This window comes from Coffea eugenioides, unplaced genomic scaffold, assembly GCF_003713205.1.
Source record: "Coffea eugenioides isolate CCC68of unplaced genomic scaffold, Ceug_1.0 ScVebR1_2634;HRSCAF=3699, whole genome shotgun sequence".
In the NCBI taxonomy this organism is placed as follows: Eukaryota; Viridiplantae; Streptophyta; class Magnoliopsida; order Gentianales; family Rubiaceae; genus Coffea; species Coffea eugenioides.
The window spans coordinates 19,479-29,573 of record NW_020863139.1 but is presented as its reverse complement, the minus strand read 5'-3'; the positions used below and the strand labels follow the sequence as shown (position 1 = coordinate 29,573).

The 10,095-nt window shown below is 35.0% G+C and overlaps 2 protein-coding genes across 2 annotated transcripts; both read right to left on the bottom strand.

Annotated features, from left to right (window-relative positions):
- Positions 1 to 929: 929 nt before the first annotated feature.
- LOC113757031 (NAC domain-containing protein 1-like) lies at positions 930 to 2,091 on the bottom strand. Its single transcript, XM_027300448.1, has 3 exons — positions 2,082 to 2,091; positions 1,359 to 1,624; positions 930 to 1,028 (listed from the first exon to the last, which is right to left on the bottom strand). The coding sequence occupies exons 1-3, from the start codon at positions 2,089 to 2,091 to the stop codon at positions 930 to 932; spliced, it is 375 nt and encodes a 124-aa protein (XP_027156249.1).
- Positions 2,092 to 6,364: 4,273 nt separating this feature from the next.
- LOC113757032 (dof zinc finger protein DOF3.5-like) lies at positions 6,365 to 7,399 on the bottom strand. The gene has a single exon (XM_027300449.1). The coding sequence runs from the start codon at positions 7,359 to 7,361 to the stop codon at positions 6,480 to 6,482; it is 882 nt and encodes a 293-aa protein (XP_027156250.1). The 5' UTR covers positions 7,362 to 7,399; the 3' UTR covers positions 6,365 to 6,479.
- Between the last annotated feature and the right edge of the window lie 2,696 nt (positions 7,400 to 10,095).

Genomic DNA, 10,095 nt, shown 5'->3' with positions numbered 1-10,095 from the left:
GTGAAACATCATATTTCTTTCATAAACCGTGGGTTGAAGTACCAAAGATGTATGCTAAATTTGAGGTGGCTTTGATAAAGTTGAAGCTCAATTTGGTTAATTAGTTCTAGTTTTTAGTTTATATTTTATATTTGGCTATATAGCCTCAAAGGATCATTTTCTTCTTCCAATTGCACTCAGATTGTCTCAAGGTTGTATACCATACTCAAACAACCAAATACACACGGCGGAGCATTTTGGTGAGTACTTGAAGTTTTGGACTTGATTCAACTTCAACCGAATCTTTAAGCACTTTAGACATAAAAAAGTAATGTATATACGGTTCTTGGCTCTTGTATTTTGAGTTTCAAGTAGGGGTTTTAGATTAGGACCCTCAAAACCAAATATTACCCTTTTAAAGTACCTTACAATCTCTGTAGTTCCATTAGATTGGGTCTACAAAATATTCAACCCCTGAAAACCAAAGCTGTAATCATCAAATCCCCGGAGGTCACTACTTAAGCTTGGCTTATAAGGGCGCGATGCATATACAGTGCTAATCCCTGCCTTCTTGTAAGTCTTCTTAAGGCGTTGTTAAACTTTTACAATAGGCCAATATCATGCGCTTAATATTGACCACTTCATTCAAATTAAGGAAACATTGGGTGTTGTTGACGGCCCTAATGTTAAATGTTTGGATGGGAGCCAAGATGACTAATGTTGATTTTGGTACCAAAAGAGTTGAAAAATCCAAGACACCAATGATGAAATATGTCGAGAACAACAAGAAGACATATTCTCGATATATGAAAAGTACGTTTTGATAGGCAACATAATCATAAAGTTAAAACAAACAACTCAAAATCTATACATTGCATCAATGTTCGCAATCTAAGGACTTCTTCCTACAAGTGTGATATTTCGATTGCAAACTTTAATCTTCTGGTAGTCTAAAAGCTCATTAGTTCTTTTTCTCTCTTTCTCTTTCGGCGATTCGACTGGACAACAGCTTCCTTACGGAATACCATGCAGGCTACAATACTTGATATCTGCAAAAACAAAGACACTTTCTTATTAGAACTTGATTAGAAGTCTAATTAATGTAAGTATGAGATAACAAAATGGTAATGTACATAATCAACAACATTTCAAGTAATCACTTCTTGCGCCGAAAATGAATGGGGCCAAACATTTGTCAAAACTATGGGATTAAAGTTAAGGATAGCATTACCAAAGGGGAGTTGATTACCTTAACATCCCATAGTTCGTTTAATCCCATAGCATTAAAGTCAAGGATAGCATTTCCAAAGGGGAGTTGTACATACTCACGGCAATCTTAATATGTAAATGGTTTTTTACATAAGAAGAAAATTGATTGCCTTATATTCAACAGTATTGCCAATAGCATTTGCTACATACACATCTGGATTTAGCCTGAATTGGTATATGCACCAATTGGTTCTTTTTCCAGGATGTTCTGTTCCACGATGGTAGATGAATTCTTTCTTGTAACCATCTGCTTGTCCACCAGTGTAGATGGCTTTTGCAGATGTAGGGGTCCAATAACCATCTCCAGTGAACACATTGTCATTTGGCGCTACGGTGTTAAAAAACCATTTCTCTCCGGTGCTATACTCGCAGCTATCTACAAATTATCAAAAAAGCTTTGGAAATGATTAACAGCTAACTGCATTAACTTGAAATGACATTTAATATAATTTTCAAGAACATGATCCATTGGACGCAAAACTAATAACCAGGTAGATATAGGAAATGTCTAATCATCAAAACAACTGACAGATTAGAAATCCAACAAAGATGGCAAAGAGAATCCTTAAGAAATTAAAAGACAGATGTTACCTGTCCTTGAGAAAAGAAGATAGAACTTGCATAGGGACTGCTCTCTAATATATATATTTTTTTGAAGCTGTACGTTTACGCTTTAGTCTAACTTATTATTTAAAGGGTCTAAGAAGAGTTAATTCAAAAGTATTATTGGAATAAGTAGAGGATGGCTACCAATCAGCAAGTGATAGATCGGAAAGAGAATGACGTTTACTAATAATAACAATAATAATAATGAACTGTGATCGAGAATCGACCTTTAGACATTGTACAAAAGAAATAATAACATTTAATAAGCCAAATCATGTTTGCTAAGTCCCACATAGGTGTAACGCAAGGAGATTTAACAATGTATCCTTTTGTTTTTTTATTTTTTTTAGTTCATTTTGGGAACCAAACAACGAAGTTTTGACCAAAAAAAAACATTTGTAGGTCATATTGATGTATTTCACCACAAATTCAGTAAATCTTGTCCCCCTGTAGTTTCTAGAGCTTCAAATTTGATAGGTTTCTCAGCCCCAAGCCCCCACACTCTTTCGGCCAAAAATTCCCCTATTACTTGCTGTGCAGCCTTTCCTTGGGTTTGTACAGTTGGTTTTCCATTTACCCACAATGGGGTCCGTACTCTTCACTGATCGAGCACTCTTGCACCGAAGATGAACGGAGCTAAACGATTTGTTGAAACTATGGGATGCAAAAATATATGGGCGGGGAGTAAGAGCAGCTCGAGTAGTTGAAGAATCAACCTCAAATCATCCATCTACCAATTGGGAAGAGGTAGATAGAGGGACTGCTTTAAGCACTTGCAAACCAACTCACTCAATTCACTCATCGAGGAGTGCCTCAACCAAGAAAAGTAATTTTACAGCCCCCATTCGAAAGAATCAAGTCTAATCCGATCACAAGGTAGAACCAAAAAATTTCACATAATTAGTCGTTCTGATAACTTAAACCAACATGCATGCGGAAAAACACAAAAAGAGAAAAGGAAGAAGAAATTGAAACTTCATCCACGCTGACAAAATTTGAAACTTCATCCGTCAAAATTACGGACATGCAATTGAAGAATCGCAACCAAAATCTTAGATGAGAGGAAAAAACTGAAAATTGAAGCTGCATATGAACCAATTGGTTGGATAGTTAGGCAAGCTGAAACATCAATTTCCTCCACTTTCAGGGTTGTTGATCAGGGCTTGTTCTAAAAACATCAGCGGTTGAAATATAGTTAGGCAAATCATCGCGACCACCCAGAATTTTGTTCCTCAGATAAAACATCAATTCTTCATCAGCGGGATCAAATTTACATCCAACAGGAACTTCAATACGGGCTCTTTTTCCTCCACTATAGTCATTTCCACGGGCTGAAGCTGCTGATGGTTTCTCTATTTCTGTGGCCAAGAAAATAGTGAAAATGAATGCTCGCTGGGCTTTTCAGTTACAGAGGAAATTGGTTGTGGTTGTCTGTTTGTACACGACTTGAGAATTGAGGAAACTTGTTTGTACTATCCCATGAAGAAAACGCCAAGCATACGTTAAAGTTAAGTGGCTTTGTGAGAAAAGTTCTTGATGTTTTGCACTTACGTTGAACTGAATCTTCACTTTGTTACTTTTACCTTCTTGGTGAGAATCCAAGATAAGTTCAGACTCACAGTTCGCATAATTTTGTACCTTGCTTTGCTTTGTACACCTGTTTTTTTTTTTTCTTTCTTTTGAAGGTGACAAATTTTTGATTATTTTGTATGTTACGTTTCTACCACTATCCATGATTAAAAAAAAAACCCGGGGGGAGGGGGTATTGTATCATCATCTAGAATTGAACCAAAATGCTCAAGTGTTGCGACACATAAATAGCTTGACTGACCAGGGCTAGGTTAAACTCAAATTAATATCTGCCTTATTCTAAACTCAAGTTTATTTCTCTCATTACTCAAGAAACGTCCTTTGTTAGCATCGTTTGTTAGATGTATTTGAAGAAAATCTTTTGATTTGTAAGGTTTTTTTTTCCTTGTATGAATCATTAATATTTGCAGCAAATAAAACCCCAAGTACCATAAGCTAGCATGAAACTTAGTTGAGACAAGTCTTCAACTAATGTTAATGAAGGCGGGATCCTGTCAAATGATTGTGCAATTTAACCTTGGTATGTGCAGGAGTCATGATGAAATTAATTGGAGGATTAGCTGACTTCAAGTTTTAATTTAAAGTTTCCTTTAGGTCACGCATTCAGATTACCCTGTTTTGTTTTGCAGGTGTGTCTATGTCTATGTGGGTGCTCTCTTCTTTTTTTTTTGGGTTTAGGATTCTAGGTATGTCAAAAGCAGCAGCATGGCCTCGCATGCGTATTAAACGAGGTGCACATATGTAATGGGGAAACAGATTATTAAGTAGATATGTCGCAATTACATGAGATTCAAGGAGCCATATAAACTATCTGAAGTTAATGATGTTGAGCCCTTAGATTTGGAGATTCTTGATATATTAATTAAGTGATAGATTCTTACAGCACATAAACATCTAGTTAAACATGATAAATGCCTCAATCGAATATGAAATATTTGTGATTAATATATCATAGTACCTAAGACAGAGTAAATATATTTTTTAAAAATTGTTCTCTGCACTGTAATATATTTTTAATTTCTTTTGCATTTAGTCCTGCATTTTACCTTGTTTTGGTTTTTCTCTTCTTCTTCTCTTTTTTGGTGGGTGGGGTCTATCTTTTTTTGTTTTATGTAAGAGTTGGGAGCCATAAAAAGTTGGCAAAGATTATACTTATTATTTTCATTTAAATGTTTAATGTAATTTTTTTCCTATAAAGATGACAAAAAGGAAATGATGTCTGTGCAATGTACCAGATGTGACGACATTTTTTTGTTCCCTTTTAACGAAGATGTCACGACTTTGAATTGGAGTTCGAGGTTAAAAGTAAATTTGCATGGCTTGCTATCAATTATGAGTTGACTACTTGAGTACGTTGTCAAACATCATATTTCTTTCTTAAATCACGGTTTGAAGTTCCAAAAATGTATGATGAATTTGAGCTGGCTCTGATAAAGTTGAAGGTCAATTTGGTCAAAGAGTTCTAGTTTTTAGCTTATATTTGGTTATAGCCCAATGTTTTGAAAATCGGACTGGATCGGCGATTCGATGGGTCAGACCCGCGAATCAGCCAAGTTTCCGGTCCGATTCATTACCGATTGTTGGCTTTTATAAAAAGCGGTCAAAGCGCTAAAAATCTGTCGCGACCGTTCAACTCGGCTTGAACCATGAACCACGATTTTTTCATTTTTTTCTTTTTCCATCTTTTTTTTGTTAAAATGAACCTAAAGTTTTTAACATAAAACTTATCTGTCAATCTTTTGTTCCAACTCTTATTTCTAAAAGAGTAACCAAACTCTTCTCTATTTCTCACTCTCAAACTCAAAGATCATCGTTTTCTTTATAGTTTCTATTAGATTTTGTTTAATTTTAGAAGTTCTAATGCATTTTGTTTTAATTTCAGAATATGGTTATGGTTTGTGTAGGATTTAAGATTTTTTTTTAGTTGGTACAGCTGAGATGAATTTATTTGTTTGAATTTACAATTTTAAAAATTTATTTTTGTTTAAAATATTTAACTTTTTATCAAGGTGATGTCTTGAATTAGTCCATGGAATAATCTTATTATGTGCACAAGTGTGTGTGTATGTATGTGTGTGGTTGTGTGTATATATTAGTGTGTGTATGTTTATATATATATACATATCTAGATTTAATAATATTGAACCGGGGTTGAAATCGGTCTGAACCGTTGAATTTCGACCCGACCACTTCACCGATTCAATTAAACGGTCCGAGTTTCAAAACATTGCTAATAGCCTCAAAGGATCTTTTTATTCTCCAATTGCACTCAGATTGTTTAAGGCTGTATACCATAATCAATAACTAAATGCACGCCTTTATTATTCGAGTACCATACTTATTAAACAATTGTACTTTCCTATGGTATTTTTTTTTTTTTTGGTTCCTTTAGAAGTGCTTTTAATATTGTAATGTTTGGTTATATTTTAGAGAAGCTTTTATTTATTCTAGAGCTAATGAATTTAAGAATCATTGTACTGTAGTATGTAGTAGGTTATCCTAGTTTTGTTTTCCTCAGTTCTGTTTCTTTGATACTTGCAAAGGGTGGTTGTTACTGCTCGTGAATCTGCGTTCTTGATTTTAATAAAAGTTTCCATTTGCATTATAAAAACTAAAAAAAAATTAAGAATATTTCAGAGAAAAGCCAGCACCCAGCACTGTCACAAACAATCTCCTCTTTGTATTTACACAAGGATTCTTCGAATATGTATCAATGAAAGTATAGAAGGCGGTATAAGTTTAAAGACCAAAAAAAGATTGGAAAATGGAAATGTTGCTTTGCCCCAAGTTCACGTAGCCCCATGTGTCATAACTGCTGGAATTAATTTTTTTTTTTCCACATAGTCGATCTTAAGTAATGAAGTTCACAACTAAATTAGACAATTGTAATTTCTTCTGGGCAAAAATTTATTCTCTTGTAGCATATATAAGGATCAATTAACTTTTACCCTATGTCTCTTTCATGAGATTGTGACAGCTAACAGCTTGAACAAGATTTTTTTAAAAAAAAAAATTGCTAATTTAGACACCTGGTACTAAATACAATTCCAAGGTCTTGAAAAAATTTCATAACCTGCCGACACATCAAATGTGTTCCAATTGTCATCAGCCAAATTTGATGGGATTTTCATTGCATGATCTGTGGAAAATGATCCAAAATCTTGGAATTGCAAAGTTGATTGCCATTCAAAATTTGGTAAACTTATCCCATCAGACAAGCAAGCATCCTCACCAATCTCTTCACCAAGAATAGCTTGCAACTCGAATGCATTGCAGTTTTGATCCAGAAGTTCTTCAACATTATCTACATCTATGCTTAATGAAGGATGCCCTTCATGCATCTGGTCCCCATCAATGAAATCAGATGGCTTTTGACACTGGAATATAATGTCTTCAATTTGATTTTCTCTATCCAAATAGCCCAGAGGTAAATCTAGGGATGTGGGACTTACTCCACTCGAAGATGATTCTTGATCAGTGCTGACATGAATTTTGTCAAGATCATTGCTTGAATTATCTTGATTCAAGAATTTGGCGAAAACTGCCGCTAGATCAATGTCAGCTCCATTGCTTGAATTATTTGACTCATCACTAGCGCTGCCAGGGCTAGGCATCTGATAAATTAAGCCCAGCCGGTCCGGCTGCCGGGCAGACTTGCTTCGACGAGTTTTCCGGCATCCGCCACCTACTGGGACATTTCGCAGCGATCCACCTTTAGTCCAGTACCTCCTGCAGCCTTTACAGAAGTATCTGGGCTGTGACATGCTGTAGTTGTTGTAATAGCAAAATTTTGTGTTAGAAGAGGCACACCTAGGACAATTTGGTGCTGATTCAGTGCTGGACTTCCATCTTCTCCCCATGACCGGTGGCCTTGAAGGGCAGTCAAACATTGCGTGGTCACTAGTACTGGTGAACATGACGGAAACTTTTGAAGAAAATAGACTCGCTGCTAATATTTTTTTGGAGAATGTGGTGGCTTGGGGAGGTAGGATTCAATCGGGAAATGGGCTTTTATAGAATTTGTTGGGGGTAGGGATGCTTTAGTTAATATAGCACAAATTACAGTTTTGGTCCTTTATTTTCTGACTAATATGTGTTTACTCCCTCATTGCATTTGGAAACACACACCCCCGGCGCGCAGCCTTTTTAAGAATAGGAAGGAAGATTCTAAATAGAGAAATATGGGTAAGAATTAATTAAACTCTTGTTCTAGATATTAAGATGTGACCGGTTAAGTTTCTTACACGTGTAAAAATTAAAATTTTTCAAATTTAAGAAATAAGACGTGTTGAATTTTGAAATTTTTGAAACTTAGGAGGGCTAATATATAAATGTGAAACGAAATGCTGTGGACCAATAGTAGTTCAATCATTAAATTATAGGAGATTACACCACATTATACCTGCAAATGCTAACCGGAAGCAAGTTGTAGCTAAAATATTTTTGAGGTGGCTACACATTACTTTCGTCCAAGTTCCCAAACATAACATAAACTCCGGTCTCTAGATATACTTTACCAATAAAAGAGTTAGTCCAATAAAGTATAAGATCAATTTTAGCAGCAAATCGAGATACAACACTAAAACATGAGTTTGACATCACACCATTTCACATGCTTTTTTTATACGAAGAATTTTTTCATAGCTCTGCTCAATCGTCACCAGTACATCACTAAATTTACACCTAGCTAATTGACGATTTAATGCCTTTTTTTTTCTCTTAACGAGTATTCATTAGACACTATTAAACAAAATTTGGAGGATATACTCTCGGCAAAGTGCTGAATCTTGAGCATGAACGTGTGAATTGTAAGTAGCTATAAGATGCGCGGGCGGTTGGCTAGCGAGCCGTTAGGAATAAGGAAGGAGTTTGCATGTGATGTCAAATCCCAGCCTACACTTCTTCTCTACTGTTTCATAGGCGGATTAGACGTGTTTACTTGGTCAATGTGTCACTTTCTGATCTTCCCTTACATGGGCTCTGTGTTTAATTTTGGGCGTGATTGATGGTTTTTGGTCAAAAACTTCCTCCTTTGTCATTGCCATTTTCCTCTTTTATACCGTGAATGACCAAAGTATCCTTAAAGAGTATTTTCTTGGTTGCTTATTTCATCTTAATTTGCAGGGATTTGAACTTTCTTCTGGCTCAGTTAAATTAGGATTAATATTTTCTACACTGAGAGTATATACACTGTCAGCGTTAGATGAATGACAACTATGTAAAATTTGAATTTGAAATTCAATTTTTGTACATGTGTTATAGATCCAACGGTGATAATGCATGCACTATTAGTGTATATAAGATTTACTTTTTAAATTAACTCTCTTGAAGGGTTTGCTAATTATTTAGTGTTTCAATTGTATTCAATTTCCAATATATCTTTTTCTACCCATGCCTTTTTGTAGACGTCCACCATACTATTAAGACCTTTTTTTTTTTGTAAATAAATGTGTCCTTTTATAGATAGGATCCAAAAATTAAGTTCGATATTCATCTTCCTTTAATAACTTGAAAATAACAAGTCTGCATTAACAGCTGCCAACCTGAAAATGGTATGCTGTTTAACAGCTTTATCCTGTTAATAGTACAATAAAATGCGAATGATTGTTCAACTGCTTAGTTTGTATAGAATTTATTTTGACACTACCATATTCAGTTATTGGGCATTCAAATTTCACCATACAACCAGATTCGTTTGCTCATATTTACTTCCGAACTCTCCAAGTGTTTTTTTTTTAACCTCTCCAACAAAATTGACTCAATCCGCGTTTTCGATAGGCATCTTTGTGAACTATTCTGAAAAAAGAAAATGTTTCTTATAAGTGAGAGGTATTGAAACCAAGACCTTCTATTTATAATCTCTTTCACCTTATCATCTATTTAACGCAAACCTCCCTCAGCATCCTTGCGAACTAGATTATCCACATGTACCATGGTTAACCGGGCTCAGATTATCATCCCATCAAAATTGTGAACATGATTGCGTGAAACTCCCAAAAAAATTGAGATAGAGACGTAGGGGAAAAAAATTTGTCATGTTACGAATATAATTAATAATTCTTGAATCTGTCATTTTCAAAAAAAAAAAAATATTTTACTTGTCATCAAATGAAAGATTCCCAATATCCACTTACTAAGTTTCTTGAATCTATGGGCAATATGGGAAATGAAGATGCAATTAATAGATTACCATCTGTCGGCATACATTGGACTAAATACGACGTACGTTACGCTTGTATTGGGATCAACAAAGAATTATTACTAAAAGCACAAAATGCAATCAAGCCAGCGAATTATCTTCCAGAGCATGTTGCAGTCCACGTGCTTAATGGGCTACGTGTGATGTATTAGGTCTTCTGTTTCGGATCCCATAAAATAATTAATTGATTGATTATCCTTAAACTAAGTAGATTAGTATATATAATGGATTCAGATTATTTTAACAAATCCTTCATCTTTCACGAAGAAGATGGGGTGTTCCAAACGTCATTCTCCAAAAGTTGGTATATTAAATCCGTTTGCTTCGAAGTCAACCTCTAGGATTAATCAAGATTCAACCATACGATGTTGGTTTATAAGTCAAAGTTGAGTTAATATCTATGCTTTGGAAGAAGTAAAAATAAAAGCAAATTGGATTGGTATCTACACTTT

What these genes read in the sequence shown, in the direction of transcription:
- LOC113757031 (XM_027300448.1), bottom strand. An exon ending in GCAATACTGTTGAATATAAG is followed by an intron (nt 1,029 to 1,358) that starts GCAATCAATTTT and finishes TTGTTTTTGCAG; the next exon opens with ATATCAAGTATTGTAGCCTG.
- LOC113757032 (XM_027300449.1), bottom strand. Translation starts at nt 7,361, where the DNA reads ATGTTCACCAGTACTAGTGACCACGCAATGTTTGACTGCCCTTCAAGG.